Here is a 25959-nt window from a genome sequence, read left to right as displayed (position 1 = left end):
TCAGTGGGTTGACCACTTTCTAGCTCTGTGGCTTTGGGCACGTTGTTCTTTCGGGCCTCAGTTTTTTCTGAAGATAAAGAAAACCTCATAGGATTATTGGGGTCATTGAGTAACGTGATATGTGGAGAGACCTCATCACTATAGTAAAAACTCAAGAACTAGTAGCACTTATGTGCCTTAAAGAAAATACAGCTGTTTAATTTCCCTGGAGTTTAGGTCAGGATCTAGTAGGCAGGCTTCACGTTGTTAAGTAGCTTTAATTTCTGTCTGAAATCCTTTTACGTCAAGGTAGTCTCCAAGGCTGATGACCGGCCTTGGATACTGGCCTCTCTTCTTAGAACTTTTAGGATAGGTCAGAGGTTGGTCATGAGTCTCTTGCAAAACACTTGAAAGCCTTGAGCAGATTGTAAATGGTGGCTGGGAACGTCCCTATTGTTACTTTGCAGATTGACTCCCTCCTGTTGCAGAGGCTCTCTGTACACCTGAAGAGGTTGGCAGGAGAGGGGTCTTCTTTCAGAATTCTTACCGATGACGGCAGCTCACCTGGGTTCAGACTGAGCACTAACAAAGTTCCGTCGTGGAATTACAGACTGACTGTTCTTTGTAAGGTCTGAAATACATTTTGGGGGGATTTTTGCTCTTCATAGTTTTAAATTTTTACAGAGGATGAAATAGCATTACCAGACTGCATGGTTTTCAAACCTTGTGGTCATCCAACGATGTGTACAGTTTTGAGAAATAGTATATATCTCTCCTGACTAATTTTTATAAGCTTTTCCTTGGGGAACTTGGAACAGAGAAAGGCTGGGGTAGGAAGTCAGCCATTAAGATGGCTTTTCCCCAGGAGATTGGGAATGGGTTAGTCTTTTGGCCTGAGAGCGTTGAAGGATAACCATCTGAAACTGGAGTGAATGTGGGTGATCTTTCCCAGTCTCCCCCACTCCTTGATCCATGCTGTGATCAGATATCTTACTAACAGAAGTAATCAAGGGAAAATGGGGTTTTTATTTTAGCGAGTGGGCAGAAAGAAAACGACTTGCTGAATAGGTCTTTGTGTTCCTTCAGTGTTTGTCATATTAGCCAGAACAAAGAATCCCCTCTGGGCGTGAGGATAGTATCATCTCTCTTTCTGGGTGACCTTACCCACCCTCCACTCCTCCTAAAAGGGGTGCTTCTCAGGGTGTTTTAAGGATGACACATTACCTACTGCAGAAGCCTGGACTGGGCCCTCTAATCGGGTCTCAGGCGCCCCTTTCTGCCCTTGCATCCACAGCTCCGTGAAGGGCATCAGTTCTCCAGCCAAATTAAACTACTTGCTGTCAAAACCCTGCCCGTCTGCTAAGGCCCAGTTCAAATGCTACATCATTTGTGACATTGCTATTCCTGTTCCCCCAACTAGAATGCTTTCCCTCTAATGTCCTAAATCTTGTTTAAACTGCTGCAGCAGCTTTTACTGCCTGGCAGAAGACTTTTAAGTTTAGAGACCTGGGGGTGGATTTTGACTCTTCCTCTTTACTAGGAGTGATCTTGGGCGAGCCAGGTATCCTCTGGAACCTCAGTGTCCACTGTAAAATCGGTTAACAACTATGCCTACTTCTGAGGGTGCTTGTGGAAGGATAGAGAAATATTGTTCGAATTGAACTACTAGATTGCAGGCTCCTTGAGGGCAAGAACTATATTTTCCCATCTCCAAAATGGCCAGGACTCTTGGCTTTTACTCTCCTGAATCACCAAATCGTTGAGCTTTCAATGGCTTCAGGTGAGGGGACAAGATGGGGGAACAATTCAGAGGCTGGTGGAGATCACAGCTGCATTTACAGCTGGTGTCTGGGTGACGGTGGTGATCAACTGTGGCCCAACAGGTTTCCCTTTGCTTGGACTCTGCCTGTTATTTTCAGTCTTTGCAATATTTGCTTTGGCAAGAAAACTTAAAAAAAAATAACACCTCTCTCTGATGCAAATGTGCTGTTGGGGGATTTCAGAGGGGAGCTTTAAAATATGTTCTTTAGGGGCTGGCCCCGTGGCCGAGTGGTTGAGTTTGCACGCTCTGCTTTGGTGGCCCAGGGTTTCACCGGTTCAGATCCTGGTGCGAACATGGCACCGCTCATCAGGCCACATTGAGGCGGGGTCCTACATGCCACAACTAGAAGGAACCACAACTAAAAATACACAACTACCTACTGGGGGGATTTGAGGAGAAAAAGCAAAAAATATATATATATATGTTCTTTATTTTATGACTGTCCCTTAGGCCACAGAGGAACTGAAATTACTGTCATTCAGTAATTTCATAAATATAAAGTGGTTGCTATGGGCACAATGTAGGATACAAAAGTAGATCAAGAGAACTAACTTATACAGAAAGACATCTGTAAACTAAAGTGCTGTGTGGTTGTTAGTAGTTACTATCCCTGTCTTGTTCATAGTTGATGGGAGGAAGGGTGAATACATAAAAAAATTTACAATGAAAAGTGCTCTAATAAAGATAAGGACAAAGTGTTATAGGGAGTCCATTTTTGAGCTGAGCTTTGGAGGGCAAATTAATGCTTAAAGGGTGGACAAGAGGAAAACTGGAGAAAATAGGGGGAAAGTTACCTAATTGTTACTAAAAACCATTCAACTGTGTACTTGAAAAGGGTTACTTTTATGATAAATTACCTCAATAAAGCCATTGTCAAATGACATTGTAGATTATAAGAGGGTAAAGAAAAAAGAGCTAGCTAATATTTGCGTAGTGCTCCACTGCCATGACATGTCTGACCTTGTTTTAACTTCACAGGACTCCTTTAAGCAGGTGTGATGCTCTTTTTCCTGTTTTACAGTTGTGGATATTAAGGCTCAAGTGTGTCCCAAGGTCACATAGCTAGTAAGTGGCAGACTGGGGGCTTGAGCCACTGTCTCTGACTTCTGTGCCCTAAATTACTCAAATTCAAAATATTGCTCCCAGATTATTCATATTTAGCATAAGTTGATAGCTGTTCAGCAGATGTTCCACTCGGCCAAGAAGACATCTCATTCAAGGCATGTTCGTGGCTTCTCCAAAAGCTCGTGATAAATTAGAGGTGGAGTTAACCTTCTGGCCTGCCCCGTGGTTCACTTGCCACGCTGTGTGAACGTTTCATAGGAAAAAGCCTGCGGTCGGTATATACTCCCACTTACTTTTGTGGTTTTGTTTTTGTCTTGTGGCTTTTGGGTTATTTTTTCAAACTTGTAGGTACTGGAGCTCATAAATGCCTAATACTAAGTAGTAGTATGAGCTTCGGTGAGTCACATAAAGAAACTTCAAGCTGGAGGAGTTATCTGTAGAGTGAAGACTAGCTGAGCCTATCTAACTCTAATGAGACTGTGAGTTAACACCCATCTAGAGGCGCGCCTGGTGTTCACACAGATTATCCTTTGTCATGTGGATATGTTTGTGCCAGGTTGGCTGTGAAACAGAGTTCCAAAGATTTCCATCAGAAGAAGTCAGACCAGCCCAGCCTCCACCCCAAATGTCCTGCCACTTTTGTTTTGTCTGCCTACTTGACTCCGAAGGAAGTAGCAGGCAGCTTAACCTCTGGACAGGATTCTGTGTGCCACTCCCTCCATCTCCTCCTGTGTTGTCCTGCCTGGCCTGGCCAGCCCCTCTGCTCCCTGCAGAGGCCTCTTCTTCTCCCCTCACTGGAGCTTGAGCTGGGTGTGTCTCCAGGTTCTGCCGTGAGCTTTACCATCCAAGACAGCGGCAAAGGTGAGAGGACCCAGCTCTGCACTCCACCTGCAGTGGGATGGCCTTGTGCAGGCCTGGAGTTGAGGATGGTCGCTGGTACTGAGGAAGTGAGTCATTGTTTGACAGCTGCCTAGAGATGTACTTAAAAAGATGTAAGTGGTAGTCATTATTTCTGTTAGTGAACAGTTTGTGTAGGAAGAAGGACACTTGTGTGGGATCATAGTGGATGGGACAGCCCATCTCTGGCGCATTGTCAAAATCTGCGGCTTCATCTGTGTACAGACTGAGCTGGAGTTTGAACAGTGCAGCAGCTGGAGAGTAGGGATACAGGGCTAGGATGGAGAATGCTCAACTGAGTGTTCAAAATCTTGATTCCCAATCCTGGTTTTGTCACTTAGGAGCCATGTGACCTTAGAGAACCTGCTCTGAGCTTTAGTTTTCTTACCTGTAAAATGTTGTGATCCTACTCCATAGGGTGTCTGGGAAATGAGGCAATGAGGGCGAAATCTCTTAACTGTACCTAGCACATGGTTGATGTTCAGTATGAGTTAGTGTTACTATTTCAGCAGGATTCACGAAAGGCAGCCTGGAGTACAGGATTCTGTTGCTGATGTTCAGAGCTGCTCCATACGATGAGATGTCCTTTCATGGAGCCCCCTCTTACGGTCTGATTCAGCAATTGCTATAGTTGCTGAAGTATATGAGAAGGGGCTTTTTTTTTTTCTTTAGCCTTTCCTGAACTATTCCTGTTATTATTAAGAGAAGCTTTCCTATCCAGTCGTATACCCAATAATTAAACTCTGGAGTATCTTGTGAAATATCCATATGACCTAACTTTTAAAAGTACAGATGGTCTAGCCTTGTAACTACTAAGTTCTGGGTTAAAGCCAAAACAACCAGCAGTTCTTGCTTCTGGTCGCCTTACATAATCCAGTGGAACCCCTTCAACTCATCGTGAATTTGAAGTTTCTGAACCAGTGAGCACTGGCTGAGGTATCGTAGGGAACTTAGAGCAAGTGTAATACCTGGGCTCTGCCTTTGTGAGTTTATGGTCTTATGAGCGAGTTGAGACAAAAGCAAGAAAATACTCATGCAACTTCTCCCCTCATACACAACTTTGCAATTCTCATTAATATAAATTCTGCTTGATCTTAGGGCGGGAGCCAGCAAATTATGGCCTGGCCAGAGCCTTTTGCTCTAAATAAAGTTTTCTTGGGACACGCCCGCACCCATCATTACCTATTGTCTGTGGTTACTTTTGAGCTACAAAGGCAGAGTTGAGTATTTAGCACCATGACCTATGACCACAAGCCCTTTAGCCCTCTAAGGAGAAGTTGATCCACCCCTGTCCTGGTGGACCCACATGGGAGCTGTGGAGTGTAAGTGACAGAAGCAGATACTGCCCACCAGAGCTCTGGGTGCAGAACACCTGCTCACCTGAGCAGTGAGGATGGGTGCCCTGAACAGCGGCCAGGTGCTGCCACTGACTGGGGACGCTGGGGCCGGAAGCAGGTGAAAGGAGTCAGTTAAATTTAGTGGAGGGAATGAGTCTTGCGAGAGGCTTGTAAGAAGTGAGGACATTCTGAGATGGGTAGGACTGAAACCTTGGAGAAAACAGTGGGGCTGGAGACAAGGACTGGAGTCTGGCCTTGGGGACCCAGATAAATACAGTTAAAGGCAGCTCAAGTAGAGCCGAAAGCCAATCCAGAGGGTAGTAGAGATTTATTTGTGAAAAAGCTATTTAAAAGTTACTGCTCTTGTACGTGCTTGCGTGTATACATCTGCGTAGGTGTGTCCGTAGGGAGGAATTGAAAGCCTGCAAGACCTACGTCTCGTAAAGTAGCGCTGGTTAAAGCTGAGAAGTCGGGTGGGGTATGGAGAAGTGAGGAGCAGCTTTCAGTGTTATTTCATATACACCTGTGCTGTTTGAATATTTATGATGAATGGGTATTCTGTAATTAAAGAAAATAAAACCATTCATGGATTTTTAACATTATAGGAATGGGCAGAATTTTAAAAAGCTTAAGTAAGGTGATTCTTGTGGTTATGAATAGCTCTGTAGACTGGCCTGTGACCATGAGAGGAACTCTGAAGAATCTTTATCATTCTTTGGACTTGGACCCCCAATCCTTCAGTGGAGCTTTGACAAGACCTGTTACTAGAGGCTCTGGGATGTCAAGTGACACTCAGACCCAGAGTCTTTGATCCTATTTGAACTGATAGTCACTCCTTTTCTTAAAGATTTTATTTTTTTCTTCTCCCCAAAGCCCCCCAGTACATAGTTGTATATTTTTAGTTGTGGGTCCTTCTAGTTGTGGCATGTGGAACGCTGCCTCAGCATGGCCTGATGAGCGGTGTCATGTCCATGCCCAGGATCTGAACTGGCGAAACCCTGGGCCACTGAAGCAGAGTGCGTGAACTTACCCACTCGGCCACGGGGCCGGCCCCAACAGTCACTCTTCGGTTTAACCCCAGAATGATAACTGAGAACTGCGCTCTGCAGTCCTTGTCACCCGGCTTTTCTCTTACATGGTGGAGGACATCTGAGCTCATGTTTTATTTCGGTAGTGGGCATAATACTTCCTTCCGCAGGTGAATGTTATTGATAGGAAATCAACACCAAGCATTCTCATATCATACATAGTAGAGGCAGCTTTCAGTGGACACCTCACTTTTGGAAATCAGATGCTTTGCTTAGGAAGGAAGCGTGTGGCCTGTACCTGAGGTGCCATCTTGGTCGTGGTGTCAGCATGTGCTTCTCTGACAGTCCGGAAATCTTAAGCTGCATCCGTCCTATTCATCCATAAAGTCCTGACTGCCTGCTCTGGTGATTTGGAGACTGGAAATCCATTGGCTCGGACCACAGCTAGGTTCTGGGTGGGATACAGAGATGAACATGGCCCAGCCAGTGGTCCACTGAGGAAAGACCCTCTGTGTGGTGTAAGGATAAGAGCTCCGGCTCCAACCAGCCGGGCCTCAGGTAGGATCTGACTCTGCCATTCCTTAAATGTGGCCTCAGATTTAAGGCCACTTTTAAGTCACTTTACCTATGTAATGCTCAGTTTCCTCATTTGTAAAATGGTGTTACTTTAGTAGGAGTCTCACAGATCTGAGGATGAAGTGAGATAATAGGGGCACACTTAGCCAGTGTCTGGACACTGGCGTGGAGGTGATGGCGGTGGTGGCCAATGTGATGGAGCTCAGGGAGGGAGGGGCTGTGCTTGGGTGGGTCAGGAAGGCGTAAGAGGGAGGGAGAGGTTGGAGAGTGGCCTTGACAACTAGCAAGGGGCAACGGGAGTGTAGGGGAGGGGCTGACTGGCATGAACAGTGCAGAGGCAGGCAAGTCTCACTTAGAGAGGAACAGAAGAGGTGGAAGAGTAGCAGATGGGAGTGCTCAGCAGAGCCACATGAGGCGTCTGGAGCTTGTCTCACAGGCTGTGGGAAGGGTGGATTGTAGGTTTCTGAGCATAGAAAACTTTGGAGCCATGGCTCGAGAAGAGCCAGGTGGCAGCTGTGCCTAGGAGACGTTGCTGAGGTCTGGATGGGAGGTGACGGGGATGACAAAGGATGGCTGTGGGCTCAGCCGGGAAAGGGCGTGGGAGACTGCACTGGGGAGCTTCCCCACGAAGGTTCCGAGCCTGAAAGGTGCCTCGGCTTTAAACCCTCGTGAAGAGGGATTGGTGATGGAGGAGGCTTTGGACGAAGGATTAGTTTCCTCTTGAGCTCCTGGGGTGGTCGGGCAGGTAGTTGGAAGTGCAGCTGGAGAGAAGGTGGGGGTCGTTGGAGGAGGAGCGTGAAATTGGAGCAGCATTTCTAGGCAGGAGCAGGTGAAGGGACCAACAAAGATGAGGTTGAAAATGTGCAAGAGAAAGGGGTGATGGGGGTCCCCAAGGAGGCTCAGGAGCGCTGCAGCAGCCAGGCCTGGGGTACGAGACCGGCTCTCCTTTTGAGCTGTAGGCGAGAGGAGGAGATGGAGAGAGGGGTTTGAGGGCGGAAAGAGGCATCCCCCGCCGGTGCAGCCGTGTGAGTGAGTGCACACGTGCTCGTGCCTTACACAAGCAGGGAGCGGTGTAATGCCAGAGTGAGGACCTTAATTACTCGGTTGTATTTTATTGAGAGTCTCTGTCTGGAACTAGAATGTTCTGGTTTGAATCCTGGCTCTGCCACTCTTGGACTAATTATTTAGCGTCTCTGTGTCCCCATTTGCTCGTCTGCAAAATGGGTATAATATCGCACCTCCTTCATCAGCTTGTCGTGAGGAATAATTGGGTTAATCTATGAAGAGCAGGCGAGCCGGTGCCTAGTGCACAGTCTATGGCTCAGAAGTCCCTTAGGCCCGTGGCTTAGGGCTGCTGCTCCTGGCAGGATGACTGGGAAGCAAACCTGAGAGCCCAGTCGAGCTGGTTTCCTGGGCCCAAAGACACTCGGCTGTTTCATTCCCTTAAGGACTTTGGAACCTCTTTGCTGAGGTCCCAGACGGCTGGAAGACATTGAGAAGAATTCCTTCCATTTGATTGTGTGGTGCTTTGTAGTTTGCTAAGTACTGCCATGTCCAGTCCCTCATTTGATCTTCACACCAAGCCTGTGATAAGCGGAGGGTCCGGCTCAGTTCGCAGTAGAACTGCTCAGCGGGATGAAGGAACTGCTCCCGGTGCAGTCGGGCTCTGCAAGCACATTGACTAGGGGCCTCGTGGGCTCTGAGGAGCAGAAGCCAGGACTCCTGACCTCCTTGTGCCTCCCCCTTCTCCCCACACTTTTCTTCTAAATGGGTGGAAACAACTTTGCTTTGAAAAAGATGATGTGGATTATACAGGAGGATCTTTGTGACTGGGAACCTAACCACATTGGGTCATCTTCATTTTCTTCGATGGGGCCAAGCCCTGAGAAAGGGGAACTTAGAATCCAGATGCCCATCCTGTTTGTCATGCCAGAGTCTGGTTTTTTGGCTGGATTTCTCCCACTCTGGTTGGTGATATACCAGCGTGCCGCCAGGCCCGGACCTGCTTGCCCTGCTGGTCTGTTGAGAATGACGTGGGTTTAGGGAAGGGTGCCCTGTATTTAAATTACATGTCAACATCAGCAGTTAGTGCTGCCTCCTTAGTCTGTTTTTGCCTTTTCAGATTTCAGTAGATGGATAATGAACTTGTAGGTAGAAATCTAAAGAAGCAATACTTTCACTAGAATTGCTAGATTTATGGAAATAACGGTGATTCTTTTTATATAAGAATTTTGCGCCTTCTTGCCAGAGGTTTGGTATGTGGTATTGTTGAATACTTGTCACTTCCTCCTTTGTTTAATTTCCCTCTCTTGTGGCCTAAACATAAGACTTTTAATGAATCAAGAGATGGGTAAGTCATAATTTCTGCTTTAAATTATCTGAAGAATAACTTCAGAGACAAGTTATATTGACCCCTTAGATTCCCCCCCCACCTATACATCCCAGCCTCCTGCCTGTTTCTTCTTTCATGATCTTAGGGCTTCAGGGACTGTTGTGGATTTGTATTTTGATGCTGGGAACCAACACAGGCTGACTTAGCTCCTTGCATATGTGTGGGTCATGTGCCACTGTCACTGGAGAGAAGTCATGCTGTTGCTTCTATACAGATTTTTTAAAAAATGGCTTTTCTACCGGTTGTCTTGGGAGCCACGGTTGCTTCTCCAAAGTCCCTTGTTTCCTCAGGGGACAGATGATTGCAAGACCTTGCCAGCCTGTGGCCCCGGCCGGCTTGGTGGAGCTCGATGGCTGTGCTGACGCAATGATTCACACTGCGCTCTCCTCCCCTTCTCAGTTTTCTGACAACCTTGTGACTCTCACATGGGGAGTATGAGTGGCTCTTGAGAAATCTTTAGATAAAAGGTTTAAAGTTTTTCTTTTAAGATTGCTGAGGTGATTTTCCTTAAAGTTAGCACATTCCTTGCTTTCTACACATTTCTTGCTTTCTTGAGGTCAAGGAGTTTATTCTTGCTCCTTCTCACTTAGGATTTATCCTTTTTCTTACGTAGGGTTTATTGATGTTTGTAGTTTTGTTCTTCACATTACTCATGATGTGCTGATGTTAATTAACCTAAATATTTATGGAAATATTCTTTCATTAATTAGAGATTATATAGTTCCTTATGCAGCTGTGCAGAACTAATGCTGTAGTAATCGCAACCTCACATACTATCTGGCTTTCTTCCCTCTACACCGATTCCTAGTTATTCTTACTTGGATCTGTAGCTTCCTCTTATCAACAAATAAATTATTGGGAAGTAGAAATCATGTAAATAAGTCATTTCTGTTACCAGCTTCACTGACTTACTTGACAAGTCCATTTGGCCTATTTTAATTCGTATTTTACAAAATGTTAAACTAACCAGTGCCTCTTGTCATTGCTTCACTTTGCAGGTAACGTTGGGAAATTCTGTAATAGTGCATAAGTGGGCACTTTTTGCCGTTGAAATTTGTTTTACCCTTGCAGCCCTGATGAACTGAGTTTTGTGTTGACTTTTTCTAGGTGTTTTCACAGTCCTGTGTTTGGTATGGAGAGTGCGGAATTGCATTTGGAGATAAGAGGTACAATTGCGAATATTCTGGGCCACCAAAACCATTGCCAAAGGATGGGTATGATTTAGTGCAGGTAAGTTTGTCATGTTGGGCATTGGGAACACAAAATGCTGATTACGAGATCCTCTGTCTTTATACCTTAAATATTGTGGGGGTTGGGGTGGAAGTGAAACCATTAGGCTTAAATCTTATCCCAAACTCTTAGCTGTAACACGCAATGGCAGAGAAGATAACAGAACTCCAGAGGCTTAATTTTTCTGGGGCTGACTTCATGCCTTTCTCATAAAGTTTCCCACTCGCAGGTTACTATTTAGAGACTGACCTTGGTACCTCAAATGTTGCTCTTTGCAGGTTCTTCAGAATATATTGAAGTTAACTTATTTTGGTTCCTAGATTTTAGAACTTGAATGAACAAGGCTGCTAAGTAGCTATGACCCTCTTGTCCTCGGTTCATTTTACTGATTCTTCTGTTTTCTACTGAGAACCTGTGAACTTTGGCTGCTACCAAGATTCTGTTTTCTGTTCTTTTTTTTTTTTTTTTTTTTTACCATCCCTGGTACACAGGGATATTAGAAAAGAACTGGAAAAATCAAGCTGAAAAGACTGGTTTTAGAGGCTTAAGTAACCTAAAATCAAGTTGACGTGCTGCCAGGTCTCCTAGACTTACTTGCTACTTTTATCAGAATTGTCATGGACATTTGACTTGGCCTGGAGTGACTAATGGAAATAGTAAATAGCATTCTGGTTGAACTTACACAAAAAACCTAAGAAGAGGTAAAGTGATTGTCAAGGGAGGAGAGTGAGCTGCTATTTATAAGAACAAAGTTAGAAATGTCTCTACTACCTCCACTTGTGAATTTGATAGCCTTTAAAAGAATTCTGCAAGAGCTTTGCAAACACGTCTGACCTTGTCTAACTAAAAAGGACTTATATGAATAAAATTGTCTTATTTCATTGAGGAATGTTTGTCCTTATTTAACTGTGATGCTCTGACATTCATGCTTTCCCACCCAAAGGAGCTCTGTCCAGGACTCTTCTTTGGCAATGTCAGCCTTTGTTGCGACGTTCAGCAGCTTCAAACGCTGAAGGACAACCTGCAGCTTCCTCTACAGTTTCTGTCCAGGTAGGTTGACTGCCAGGCAAACAGGAAAAATGGATTTTAGGCACTTTTAACCAGTAACGTTCTGATTTCTTTTGAAAAGTTTGTTTAGAAAGCAATCTTACGACTTCTCAGAAATAAAGAATAATTTCTGTTAAAGTAATAATTATCCGACTTGGTCCTCTTGCTCATTACATTCAGAGCTGATGCCTGGTCTTCCTCTGAGGTGTCTTTACCCCGAAGGTGTCTGCACTGTGGACTGGCCCTTTCAGACTTGAGCCTCTTTGCGCTGTGGGCAGGAGAGGCTCCTGGTGGTGGTGCTCAGGTCTCTGACCCAAGACCCTCATCCATGCAGTCCTCTGCATCACCTCCCTCTCCTCACCTCCCCTGCTTTGCACATGGTTCTCTCTTCCTGGGGTGACGTCATATGCTAGAGTCCCAGTGCTCAGGAGAGCTGGCCTTTGGGAACTATTAATCAGCTTGGCGTAGTCGGCTGCTTTTGTCAAAATTAGCTTACTGTCCAATCTGTTCCCTGTGACTGGGGCAGTGGAGAGACTTGCATTGTAGATATTCTTCTCTAAGCTCAGCCAGCAGTTCTCAGAGGTGCAGAAGAACAGCTGGTGGTGGTCTTTGGAACAGCACATGATGATACCGTTCTGACTTTCCCACACTTGAGCGCCCTGGTAAGGGTAGATGGGAAGGACGTCTGCAGAGGGAAATACTTCTCTGTGCAGGTGCTGCTGCAGGTGACGGGGTGCAAGTGGGCGTCTGCTGAGGAACCCCGGCTTCCCAGAAATACACAGTGAAAAACCCTCACTAAATTTTTCTTTCAGGACAATGTACACTACAGATCTTCCTTGACTTACGATGGAGTTACTCCTGATAAACCCATCGTAAGTTGAAAACATTGTAAGTCAAAAATGGATTTAAGGGGCCGGCCCCGTGGCCGAGTGGTTAAGTTCGTATGCTCCACTTTGGTGGCCCAGGGTTTCGTTGATTCTAATCCTGGGTGCAGAGTTGGCACTGCTCTTCAAGCCATGCAGAGGCAGTGTCCCACATGCCACAACTAGAGCGACCCACAACCAAAAATACACAACTATGTACTCAGGGGGGTTTGAAAGGAAAAAGGAAAAATAAAATCTTTAAAAAAAAAAAATGGATTTAATACCCTTACCCTGCTGAACATCCTGGCTTAGCCTAGCCTACTTTAAATGAGCTCAGAACACTTACATTAGCCTGCAGTTGGGCAAATCATCTAACACAAAGTCCATTTTGTAATACAGCGTTGAATGGCTCACGTAACTTATTGAATACCATACTGAAAGTGAAAAACAGAATGGTTGGATGGGTACAGAATGGTTCTAAGTGTATGGGTTGTTCACCCTCGTGATGACGTGGCTGACTGGGAGCTGCGTCTCGCTGCTCCTGCCCAGCATCACGAGGGAGAATCTACCACGTATCACTAGCCTGGGAAAAGATCAAAATTCAAAATTCAAAGTATGATTTTTACTGAATGTTTATCCTTTTTGTATCATCATAAAGTCGAAAAATCTTAAGTTGAACCATTGTAAATTGGGAACTGTCTGTATAATAATAGATCAGGAAGTTGAGAATCTAATCAGGCCACTGTACCCTGTGGAAGGCTAGTGGATGTTGATAGAGCTAGATTGGAGCCATCACTCAGTCAGAATACATTTATTTAGCACCTACTGAGACATTATGGACATAAACATCAAAAGATAACCAAGTTTTCCCCGTGTTTTCAGAGGTAGCAGAGTTTGATTTATAATAGCAAATAATGAGAAGCTGCTGTGTGGAATATTATGCAGCTGTCAAAGTAGACGATTTTAAAGGTAGTAACATGGAAAGAGGTTTGTAATTTATGGAACATGATAAAAAACTGTGCACCCTTAGAGTGATTTTTGTTAGAATAGTGTAATTGTCATTCCTATTTTTGTCACAGTAAAGCACAGGACTCCTGAAATAGTCAGTGTGCATGTCTGCTTCTTCACGAGGTCAGAGGGTTTGAGGGCTGGGACCACAGCTTCCTTGTTCTGTGTCGTGTCTGGTTGCCTAGACTGGATCAGAGCAGAGAGTAATCTTGATTGATTGTGTTTTGAGAATGCAAGTCTAATGAAGTAACAGCTTTTGCAGATAACAATGAACCAAAGAGGAGAGTTCTTTTGCTGTTTAACTGGTCAACATTCAGAGCTTAAACTTTGAACCTGAAGGACAGCAGACAGCTTGTGGTTCTCATGAAAACCCATGTGCTTCTGAAGTACGTGCAGCCGGAGAAGGCCACTGGCACTGTTGTTCTTTTTATCTTCTCAAGTCACGGGGAATCCTCTTGTGTTCAGAGAAGGCCTGGGGATTATCTTGGAGCTTGGAAGACAGCCTTTCAATAGATTATAAAGTGAAAATTCTAATGTGTAAATCTAATTTTTTCTCCTTTTTTCTTCTTAATCAGAATTGTCACCATGCTCCTAAGTCCTTTTAGCTTCAAGACAAAGAAAACGTCGGTAAATTATAAAGTGAAGAATTCAGAGAAGCATTTTTCTCCTTTTGAAATTACAGCTGGACAGCATAAATGTAGTAATTAGGGCAGTCTTTAAAGAGGTGTCTTCTTTCTTTCTTTCTTTTTTTTTTTTTTTTAAAGATTTTATTTTTTCCTTTTTCTCCCCAAAGCCCCCCGGTACGTAGTTGTGTATTCTTCGTTGTGGGTTCTTCTAGTTGTGGTATGTGGGACGCTGCCTCAGCGTGGTCTGATGAGCAGTGCCATGTCCGCGCCCAGGATTCGAACTAACGAAACACTGGGCCGCCTGCAGCGGAGTGCGCGAACTTAACCACTCGGCCACGGGGCCAGCCCCTCTTTATTTTTTTTAAGATTGGCACCTGAGCTGACGTCTGTTGCCAATCTTCTCTTTTGCTTTCTTCTCCCCAAAGTCCCCCAGTACATAGTTGTATACTCTAGTTGTGAGTGTCTGTGGTTGTGCTGTGTTGGACGCCGCGTCAGCATGGCCTGATGAGCGGTGCCATGTCCGCGCCCAGGATCTGAACCAGTGAAACCCCAGGCCGCTGAAGCAGAGCGTGCAAACTTAACCACTTGGCCTCGGGGCCGGCCCCAGGTCTTCATTTCAACATGAGATTTTAGCTTTAGAATTGCTAGGTTTAATATGTCCTTGTGGTATTTCATTTGTCACTTTACAATAAATTTTATATATTGTTTGTCTATTTTAAATCACCTTTTTCCTGGCCCTGTTATCTGTGAGATCATACAAAATATAGTTTACTTTTTCTTTAGATGTCCGTCCTGTTTTTATAACCTAATGAACCTGTTTTGCGAGCTGACATGTAGCCCTCAACAAAGTCAGTTTCTGAACGTTACAGCAACTGAAGACTATGTTGATCCTGTTACGAACCAGACGAAAACAAATGTAATAGAATTGCAGTACTATGTTGGCGAGAGTTTTGCTAATGGTAAGTAAACTTTTAATTCTTCTTCTTCTACAGTTGGTATCAGGACAGTGGATCAAATTGTTTTGTTGTTGTTGTCCTGTCAGCTGTGTGAAATGACAATTTTTAGTTCTGTTGGCCATGAAATGCGAGTTGTTGCTTTGCTTGTATCCTAGAACTTGAGCTACAGGCTGTGGCACAATCTCCTTAAAGTATTTGCTTTAACTGCTTCCCAACTGTAAGTTCCCATATGGGAATTTTTAGTACAGTCGTCCCCCCTTATTCTCGGGGGATGTGTTCCAAGACCCCCACTGCATGCCTGAAACCACAGATAGTACCGAACCCTGTATGTACTATGTTTCTTCCTATACATACATAGCTGTGATAAAGTTTAACTTATAAATTAGATACAGTAAGGGATTAACAGCAATAACTAATAGTAAAATAGGACAATTATAGCTATGCAGTAATAAAGTTATATGAATGTGGTCTCTCTCTCAAAATATCTTATTGTACTGTACTCACCCTTCTTGTGGGGATGTGAGATGGCACAGTGCCTGTGTGATGAGATGAAGTGAGGTGAATGACTTGGCATTGTGATGCAGCAAATTTTCTACATAATATTTTCAGACCATGGTTGACCGCGGGTAAGTGAAACCAGGGAACGTGAGACCTCAGATAGTGAAACTGTGGATAAGGGGGGACTACTGTATGTGCACCTTTACTTCTGTACATTTTAGAGACCATTGGAACTTTGGTTCTAGTGGACGTGAACTGTGTAGCTTCATGAGTTACTGCGAGACTGAGGAGCAGGGGTGGAAGGGAGAAGTAGCTGGCAGAGGAGAGGAGATTTCGACTATGAAGAAGCAGATCACCGTAAGGGAAAGGAAGCAGGTAGAACAAACGGGAGAAAGGGTAACCCCAACAATTAGAAATCATAGAACAATCTGGAAAAGACCATATAATGCTTGTTGAAAATGATTGAAATGAAGGAACTCTGAAAGAATAGAACACTAGGGAAAAAGAACAGATTAGAAATAGAACCAACTGGATCTATTAATGAGAAATCGTCATTTAAGTGGACTAAAAGATAAACAGCAGATTAGACAAAGCTGAATAAAGAATATGCCCAAGATCAATCTAAAATAAGAGAAAAAGAATTCAGCGAAGTTGTTGACTATAAAAGCAATATACAAATTTAATTGTAATGATCAGTTAAAAATGTAATAGAAAAAATTTTAATAGAAAAAAGATCCCATTTACAAAAGCAATAAAAAGTAAAGTTCCTAGGACTAAACCTGCCGAAAGATGTGACCTAAAAGACAACCTGACTGATGGAGAGAGATCATTCTGTCTAGAAACAGGACTGTGCATGTGGAAAGTTGATACATACCAGGTGTATTGTTACATCGTTAAGGGAAAGGGTGGGCTGGTTGACTAGCGGAGTGAGGAAATTATTATGTTCATCTAGTTTTTATTTTTCCATATCATACTAAAAATGCATAGATTAAAAATCCTAATTTTGGAAATATTTAGGAGTAAATATAGAAGACCTTTATGACTTACGTGTAAGGAAGGCTTCTAGACAAGAGAGGAAAGGCAGAAACCATAAGTGAAAAGGGTTATAAATATAAATCAGTATCTAGAGAAATCACTGAAATGCAGATTAACAGTAAGCTACCATTTCACACATCAGATTGCCGCAAATTAAAAAGTTGTCAATTCCAAATATTGGTGAGGATGTGGAGCAATAGGAATGTCAATATACTGTGCCACTGGTAACCATAACTTGGTGTGAGTGTTTGAAAACCATTAGAAAAACTATTTTGCATTACCTGGTAAAGTTGGAGATAAATATACTCTCATTCTAGAAATTCCACGTATAGATGCTTGCCTTCAAGAAATCTTAATGCATAGAAACAGGGAGACCATTTAAAAACATTCATTGTAGCATTTTTGTGATCATGAAAAATTGGAGATGTCAAGGGAATGAGAAGACAAGCACATACTGGGAGAAAATATTTACAAAAAGACATCTTATAAATGAGTATTATGCAAAATATATGAAGAACTCTTAAAACTCAATGATAAGAAAGCAAAGAGCCCAATTAAAAATGGACAAAAGACCTGAACAGACACCTTACCAAAGAAGGCATATGGGTGGCAAATAAGCATATGCAAAGATGCTTGACATCATGTGTCACTAGGGAATTCCAAGTTGAACAACAATGAGATATCAGTGCGTACCTAATAGAATGACCAAAATTAAAAACACTGACAGCACCAGATGCTGGTGAGGGTGTGGAGCCACAGGAACTCTCATCCGTTGCTGGTGGGGATGCATAATGGTACGGCCACTTTGGAAGACAGTTTAGCAATTTCTTAGAAAACTAAAAGTACTCTTACCATACAATCCATCAGTCATGCTCTTTGGTATTTACCCCAAAGAGTTGAAAATGTTTGTCCACACAAAAACCTGAACATGCATGTTTATAGCATCTTTATTCATAATTGCCAAAACTTGGAAGCGACCAAGATGTCCTTGAATAGGTGAATGGATAAACTGTGGTAAATCCTGACAATCGAATATTGTTCAGCGCTAAAAATAAGAAACTTTAATAAATGAAAGATGCCAATCTGAAAAGGCTACAGACTCTATGATTTCAACCATAAGACATTTGGAAAAGGCAAAACTGTGGAGACAGTAAAAAGATCAGTGGTTGCCAGGGGTTGCGGGGAGAGAGGAATGACTAGGAGGAGCACAGAGGATCTTTAGGGCAGTGAAACTATTTGATACTATAATGGTGGGTACATGTCATACATTTGCCAAAACTCATAGAATGTACAACACCTAAAGTGAACCGTAAAGTAAACTATGGACTTTGGGTGATGATGATGTGTCGGTGTTGGTTCATCGATTGTAATAAATGTACCACTCTGGTGCTGTTGATAGTTGGGAGGTTGTGCTTGTGTGGAGGCAGAGGTTATATGGGAACTCTGTACTTTCTGCTCAGTTTTCCTATGAACCTACCACTGCTCTAAAAAATAAAGTCCATTTTAAAAAACAAAAATTAAAAAAATTGGAGACACCAAATGCTAATTAAGAGGAGAATGGGTAACTATATTGGAGCATAGTCATAGTCTATGATGGAATACTTAAAACCGTTAAAATGTATGAGTTAGAATTATGTCAGTCATGTGAATGACTCTTAAAAAATATTGACTGAAAATAAATACAGAAAACGTATATAATGTTTATATTAAACAGTATGTATTTATGGATACAGTATATCATAAAAGTACACAAACATGCATGGGAAAGATAAACATCAAATTCAAGATTGGTTATATTGAAGAAGGGGGGATGCTCGTAGCAAGGGGCAGTCAGGGGGCTTCACCTGTATCTATAGTGTATTTTTTAAACTATTGAGGCAACTGGTGTAAAATAGTAATATTGATATAGATGGATGAGTAAATGAGAATTATTGTCCATATTTTCTGAATGCTTGAAATATCTAATAAAAAAAAAAAAACCTTGAAAACCAAATGGTGAGATGGAAGATATGAGGGAATTACCCAGGAAACAACATAGAATTATAAAGATCTGGAAATCATTAAAGAAGTGATATGTGGGATGAAGTAAGAAACTCCAGAAAAAGAAAAGAGAGCTAGGGAGAGACAACAAGCAAAAGGATAATGGCTGAGGACTTCCCAGAATGGATGAGAGATGAATCCTCAGAGTTAGGAAAAGATAATGAATCCTTAAGCCAGATAAATTAAAAAGAAATAAAATATACAAAAATCAGTTTTATTTCTATACACTTGCAATGTACAATCTAAAAGTGAAATTAAGAAAAAATTTCCTTTTACAATAGTATCAAAAAGAATAAAATACTTAGGAATGAATTTAACAAAAAGTGTAAAACTTATACTCTAAAAACTATAACACATTATTAAAAGAAATTGAAGAGAATCTTAATAAATGGAAAGACATCTCACGTGCATGAATCAGAAGACTTAATATTGTTAAGATGGCCGTACTGCCCAAATTCATCTACAGATTCCGTGCAAACCCTATCAGAATGCCAAGTGACTTCTTTATAGAAATTGACAGGCCTTGATTCTAAAATTCACTTGCAATTGCAAGGGATCCAGAATAGTCAAAACAATCCTAAAAAAGAAGAGCAAAATAGGACTCATTCCCAATTTCAACACTTACTATCAACCAATGGAAATCCAGATGGCATGGTATTGGAATAAGGATAGGCATATAGGACAATGAGGTAGAATTGAAAATAAACCAACATGTCTATGGTCATCTGATTTTTGACAAGGATGGCAAAACTATTCAATGGGAAAAGAATAGTCTTTTCAACAAATAGTGCTTGAACAACTGGATAGAGAAAGAAGTTGGACCCTTACACCACAACAGATACAAAAATTAATTTAAAATGAATCAAAGACCTAAATGTAATAGCTAAAACTAGAAAACTCTTAGAAGAAAACATAGGGATAAAACTTCATGACCTTGATTTGGCAATGGATTCTTGGATATGACAGCAGAAACATGAGCAACGAAAGAAAACAATAGATCTGTTGGACTTGATCAAAATGAAAAACTTTTCTGTTTCAAAGGACACCAAGAAAAGGCAAGAATATTTGTAAATCATGTATTTAACAAAGGATTTGTATCTAGAATATGTAAAGAATTCTTTAACTCAATATTAAATAGATAACTGAATTAAAAATGGGCAAAGGATCTGAATAGACATTTCTTTAAGGAAGTGATACAAATGGCCAATAAGCACATGAAAAGATGCTTGAAAGCATTAGTAATCAGGGAAATGCAAATCAAAACCACAGTGAGATACCAATTCACACCCCTTAGGACAGCTAGAAGCAAAAAGTCAGATAAAAACAGGTTTTGGCGAGGATGTGGAGGAATCGTTGGGACCTTCATACACTGCTGATGGGAATGAAAAATGGTGCAGTCACTTTGGAAAACAGTCTGGCAGTTCCTGAAACAGTTAAACATAGAGTTACCATATGACCCAGCAATTCTGCTCACAGGAGAAATAAAAACATATGTCCACACAAAACCTGTATACAAATATTTATAGCAGCATTATTCATAATAGCCCAAAGGTAGAAACAACCTAGATATCCATCAACTGATATATAGATAAACAAAAGGTGGTATATCCAGACGATGGAATATTATTCAGCCATAAAAAGGAATGAAGTACAGATACCTGCTACAACATGGATGGCCCTTGAAAACATCATGCTAAGTGAAAGAAACCAGTCACAAAAGACTACATGGTATATGATTCCATTTATCTGAAATGTGCAAAATAGGCAAATCTAGAGACAGAATTAGATTAATGGTTGCTTAGGGGTTGAGGAGATAAGGGAGCATTAGCCAAAGGATACAGAATTTCTTTTTTTAAGGTGATAAAAATGTTCTAAAATTGACTGTCATGATGGTCACATATATCTGTGAATATGCTAAAATCTATTAAATTGTAACTTTAAATAGTGAATTGTATGGTATGTGAATTATATCTCAATAGAGCTGTTAAAAAGAAATCCATACCTAAATATAGCTTAGAACAACTGTAAAACTCCAAAGACAAGTATCTTAAAAGCAAGTAGAAAAAAGGTACAAATCACTTCAAAAGAATGACATTTGGAGATTTCCTTCCAGCAATGATAGAGGGCAGAAGGCAATGGAATAACCACAGTTCTAAAGAAAATAACTATCCCTCTAGCTACACTGTCTTCCTAGAGTGAGGGCAAGATGGTGAATTACAAGTGCCTCCTTCAGGTTTAGGGGAGGAATGTCATGGGAAGTTTCTGACAAGCAGGGCTATATGGGGCCCATTACCACTCCTTCCTTATGTGCAAAATGTTGTTGACATTATCCTTATTCAGTGTGTCTTAACGTGTACTAAACTAAAACCAAAAAAGAGAGTAGTATTAGGTTCATTCAGATGTGACCCTGCCCTAAAACCAGTCTTCCCCTGTAAGTTCCAGAATTCTCTAGCAGTATAATTTCCTGCCACAGAAGTTTTCTGGAACCAGCTTCATTGACTGAAGAGGCACGAAGGTTCTTAGCTTCTCCTTCCCCAGTCTTAGTGTGCTCTTCTGTATGGTGGGGTAACACTTTTCCCAGCTGTTGCCAGCTGCGTGGCATGACAGGAGCCTTTCCTGTCTGTGTTTTACATTTAAGTTAGCTGGAATCTGGCCCAGCATGTTAATTGCAGGGTGACAGGCCGGTTTCAGGGGTGATCTGCCTTCCTGCCCTTAGTAGTTACTGTCCCGCGTTCCAGCCTGTGGCTTCTGATTGCAGGGTGTATGGGTTTCCGAGGTCCTGTTGGAGGGGGCTTTTGTAAGATCTGGCTGTGAGGTGAAGCAGCATGGTGTCCAGTTTTTCCTTTGTTCCTCTGCTAGCCATGTACAACGCGTGCAGGGATGTGGAGGCCCCCTCAAGTAACGACAAAGCCCTGGGAATCCTGTGTGGGAAGGAAGCCGAAGCCTGCAATGCCACCAACTGGATCGAGTACATGTTCAATAAGAACAACGGCCAGGCACCCTTCACTATCACACCCATTTTTTCAGGTAGGGATAAAGACTCCCGAGTTTGGTGTATTTGGGATTTTTTTTTTAAAGCCCAGGAACCTTAAACTGCAGTAGGAAGATAAATTCAGGTAACTAGTTCCTGGAGTTTCCCTCCGATGAGAGAGGTAACTGGAGCATTTAATTTCTCCTGCCCCTGGTTAATTTAGGGGCTGCAAGTGGGATCGGAGGAGGAAGAAGACTTGCCTTCACGTATTGCTGCGTAATTGAAAGAATAGCTGGGTTTTTTTTTTAAATGGCTGAAAACCATTACAAAGACCTTTTCAGGAGCTCTGCAATAGCATTAGACTAGCTCCTCGATGGTGATAAGACACGATTGGAGGTTTACCTTGGAATGTGATGTACTCTGATCTCAGTGACAAACTGCTCAGAGTTGTTAAAATAACTTAAAATTTTACAGGACTAAGCGGCAAAAGATCATTTGATCATATAGAAACCTCTAGTCCTTTCTGTTCTTCTGGTTGTGTTATATTATTTTGGAGTGCTTATCATTGGGTTTAAATACCATTTAATACAAACCTGGTAGTGTTTTTTTAATTGAGATACTCCCTCATCACAATCCTCCCTGCAGACCTTCCAGCCCATGGGATGGAGCCCATGAACAATGCCACCAAGGGCTGTAACGAGTCTGTGGACGAGGTCACGGGGCCGTGCAGTTGCCAGGATTGCTCAGTGGTTTGTGGCCCCAAGCCCCAGCCCCCGCCTGCTCCTGCTCCCTGGAGAATCTTGGGCCTGGACGCCATGTATGTCATCATGTGGACCACCTACACGGCCTTTTTGCTCATGTTCTTTGGAGCATTTTTTGCCGTGTGGTGCTACAGGTAAGGAGTTTTGTTTATCCTCTGGGGCGAGAAGAGCAAAATTACCGCACAGCACTTTCAGCTTCCACTTGTAGTCCTTGGTGAATGAGAACAGAAAGCCAATATCTGCATGCTTATGTCCTGCAACTAGTAAACGGTCAAAGGCCTATGTAGACATTTAAACACTTGAAGTGGGTTTCATTGATTTATTCAAAATGATGTGATTTAAAGCACTGTGCATTAACCACCCGTTCTTTAACGGAAGGTCTTATAAGCTGAATCTGGTTCAAATCTATTTAAACGCAAGACTATAGTCCTTTTAGATATTTGCATCTTGAAAAAAACAGTTTTTTTAACTTTTTATTTTGAAATAATTGTAGACTTACCAAAAAGGTACAAAAGTTTTTATATATATTTATATATATCTTTTACCCAACTTCCCTTAATGTTACAGCTTACATCACCCATTGTATATAATGATCAAAACCATGAAAATAACATTTGTGTAATACTTTTAGCTAAACCGTGGACTTTATTCACATTTAATGCTCCTTTTCTGTTTCAGAACTCCACATCACATTCACATTTTGTATTTTATTGGTCTCCTCCAGTCTGGGGTAGTTCCTCAGTCTCACCTTGTCTTTTATGGCCTTGACACTTTTGATGAGTACTGGTCAGTTATTTTGTAAAATGCCCCTGGATTTGGCTTTATCTGATATTTTCTTATGATTAGAATGAGGTTATGTGTTTTTGACAAGAATATCACAGAACTGATGTTTCTTTCTCTTATATCAGTATATCACATCAAGGGGCACGTGATCTCACTGTGTCTTTACTGGTGATGTTAACCTTGGTCACTTGGTTGAAATGGTGTCTTCTGGCTTTCTCCGTTGTAAAGTTACTATTTCTCCCTTTGGAGTTGATAAATATCTTAGAGGAGACACGTTGGGACTACGCTAATAGCTTGTTTCTCCTCAAAGTGTCACTCTCTGATTCTAGCATCCATCAGTGGATCTTATCTGCAGCAGTTACTACTGTGGTGTTTGATGGTGATTTTGGATTTCCCTCATTCCTTCTATGTTTACTGATTGGACTTACTCTATACAGAGAGTTATCCCTGCTTCCCTACTTATTATTTATTCAATTATATTTACATAATGGACTTTTTTTTTTTTAATTCTGTGGGCTCTATCCAATAGTGTCATTTATTTTGTTTCTCAGATTTTCCAGTTTTGACCATTGGGACCACCTTCTTGTATTTTTTCTTTTTAACATAGCCTCACCTTTCTCAAGCACATTCTTATTTTTTGGAATCACAAGATATTCTAAGCTCATTTGGTATTTTTATTGCTCCAGCCCTGGAGTAGACCTCTTCTGCAAGGAGACTTGATTCCTTTTATTGGAAAATGGTATTTAGAAGCCAAGATCTAGGGGCCAGCCCAGTGGCCGAGTGGTTAAGTTCATGCGCTCCACTTCGGTGGCCCAGGGTTTTGCCGGTTCAGATCCTGGGTGCCGACGTGGCACTGCTCATCAGGCCATGCTGAGGCGGCGTCCCACACAGCACAACCAGAAGGACTTACAACTAGAATATACAACTATGTACTGGGAGGCTTTGGGAAGAAGAAGAAAAAAAGATTGGCAACAGATGTTAGCTCAGGTGCCAATCTTAAAAAAAAAAAAGAAACCAAGATCTAAGCATTAGATATGCTCATTGCTACTCCAATATAGTGTTTACTGTGTTTTTAAAGGACCTAAATGTTTTAAATATAAATGAGGGCTCCAAGGTGAAATTATCCTTTAATTAATTTGTTTTTTTATTTTTTGTTTGTTTTGGAGGAAGATTAGCCCTGAGCTAACTACTGCCAGTCCTCCTCTTTTTGCTGAGGAAGCCTGGCTCTGAGCTAACATCCGTGCCCATCTTCCTCTAGTTTATACGTGGGACGCCTACCACAGCATGGCTGCCAAGCAGTGCCATGTCCGCACCCGGGATCCGAACCAGCGAACCCCGGGCCGCCGAGGAGAAGCGGAACGTGTGAACTTAACCGCTGCGCCACCGGGCCGGCCCCTAATTAATTTGTTTTTTTAATCCCTTCTTAAATTTTCTCCTGAGACTGGTGAGCAGAGGGACCCAGAGCAAGGAAACTTAGGGGAAAGGAGGCAGCAATTAGGGAGGAAGAAAACAGGGTGAGGAAGGAAGCTTGTAAGGGGATGATGGGAATGTCAGAGCAGCCTCATTACGTTGAAGGCCACAGTACTACTTATATGCTTTTATTTTTCAGAAAACGATATTTCGTCTCCGAGTACACTCCCATTGATAGCAATATCGCTTTCTCTGTGAATGCCAGTGACAAAGGTAGGCACGTTTGTGCTTAATTAAAGGGTTAGGATTATGTAGGCATGAGAGTCCCCCACAAACGTTTATGCGCCTGTTCTGGGAGAGGCAGTCTGCTGGTGCCCAGGACACGGGTGCGATCAAGACAGACAGGGTCCTTGCCTTTGGGGGGTGGCAGATCAGGACCAAGCAGTTAATAAGAGCAAGGACTAACCCCGGCTAAGCGCTGCGGGGGCGCGCAGGCCACGGCCGGGAGCAGGAGAGCTTGCGGGGAGCTGCTCTGGAGAGAGTGCTCAGAGACTCTGCCTTTCAGAGGCCTGTGTGTGAGCGCCCGTCCTCTGCGGGGTGGGCACGCGGTCGTGGGCAGGCGAGAAGGGTGGCTTCCAATGCAGACAGGTAGCTGAGGGCGGGCGAGGGTGAGGGGCTCGCGCTCGGCCGGGGTGGGCGCCGTTCCCGCCACGTGCAGCCGCCGCTGGTGCTGCCCTGCTCCACTGCGGCGCGGCCTGGCTCCTAACTGCGCCGCCTTCCTCCCCGCTCTTCCAGGGGAGGCGGCCTGCTGCGACCCGCTCGGGGCGGCGTTCGAGGGCTGCTTGAGGCGGCTCTTCGCGCGCTGGGGCTCTTTCTGCGTCCGAAACCCCGGCTGCGTCGTCGTCTTCTCCCTGGCCTTCATCGCCGCGTGTTCCTCAGGCCTGGTGTTCGTCCGGGTCACCACCAACCCAGTGGACCTCTGGTCCGCCCCCAGCAGCCAGGCGCGCCTGGAGAAAGAGTACTTCGACGCGCACTTCGGGCCCTTCTTCCGCACGGAGCAGCTCATCATCCGGGCCCCACACGGCCACGTGCACACGTACGAGCCGTACCCCTCGGGAGCCGACGTGCCCTTCGGCCCTCCGCTCGCCTTGGAGGTTCTGCACCAGGTAGTGTGCTCTGTGCAGAAGTCAGTGCCGGGGGGTGGGGGGTTGTGGCTTTTACACACTGACCTGTTCTACTTGGTGAGGGTTTGGGCGGAATGTAGTGGTGTATCTTGAAAATCTTAACTGTAAAAAGTGAGTGATGGGTGTTGAACCTAATGAAAAATTTACTGTAGACCACTTTTGTATTTGCTTCGTATAGTAGGTCTTGCTTCTTCCTTGAAATTGAGATGAGTGGTTCTTTGTTGAAGCAGAATGTATTCATAATTCCCCCTTAGGAACTTAGGAAGTTTTTCCCTTGGTAACTCAAAAGTAGTGTGCTAGGACGCAAAGGAATGGAGCCACTTATGCTGTCCTGGGCCCTTGGCGGGAGCTGCTGGATCGTTGCTGATCCTGCCCGCAGAAGTGCATTTATCGTTCCCTGAATGTGGGCCCCCGGCCTGCATTTGCTGAGCGGTGCCTTTGGAACAAGATC

The 25959-nt window shown here is 43.2% G+C and overlaps 1 protein-coding gene across 1 annotated transcript in view; it reads left to right on the top strand.

Moving 5' to 3' along the window:
• NPC1 (NPC intracellular cholesterol transporter 1) overlaps positions 1-25959 on the top strand; it is a 48098-nt gene that overhangs the window by 1265 nt on the left and 20874 nt on the right. The window contains exons 2-8 of the mRNA XM_046672435.1: positions 10204-10326; positions 11270-11376; positions 14654-14829; positions 21259-21426; positions 22016-22265; positions 24524-24597; positions 25120-25490. Coding sequence (XP_046528391.1) covers positions 10204-10326; positions 11270-11376; positions 14654-14829; positions 21259-21426; positions 22016-22265; positions 24524-24597; positions 25120-25490 — 1269 coding nt within the window. The remainder of the gene's footprint in view (positions 1-10203; positions 10327-11269; positions 11377-14653; positions 14830-21258; positions 21427-22015; positions 22266-24523; positions 24598-25119; positions 25491-25959) is intronic.

Source organism: Equus quagga, chromosome 9, assembly GCF_021613505.1.
Source record: "Equus quagga isolate Etosha38 chromosome 9, UCLA_HA_Equagga_1.0, whole genome shotgun sequence".
In the NCBI taxonomy this organism is placed as follows: domain Eukaryota; kingdom Metazoa; phylum Chordata; class Mammalia; order Perissodactyla; family Equidae; genus Equus; species Equus quagga.
This window is presented reverse-complemented; position numbering and strand designations above follow the sequence as displayed.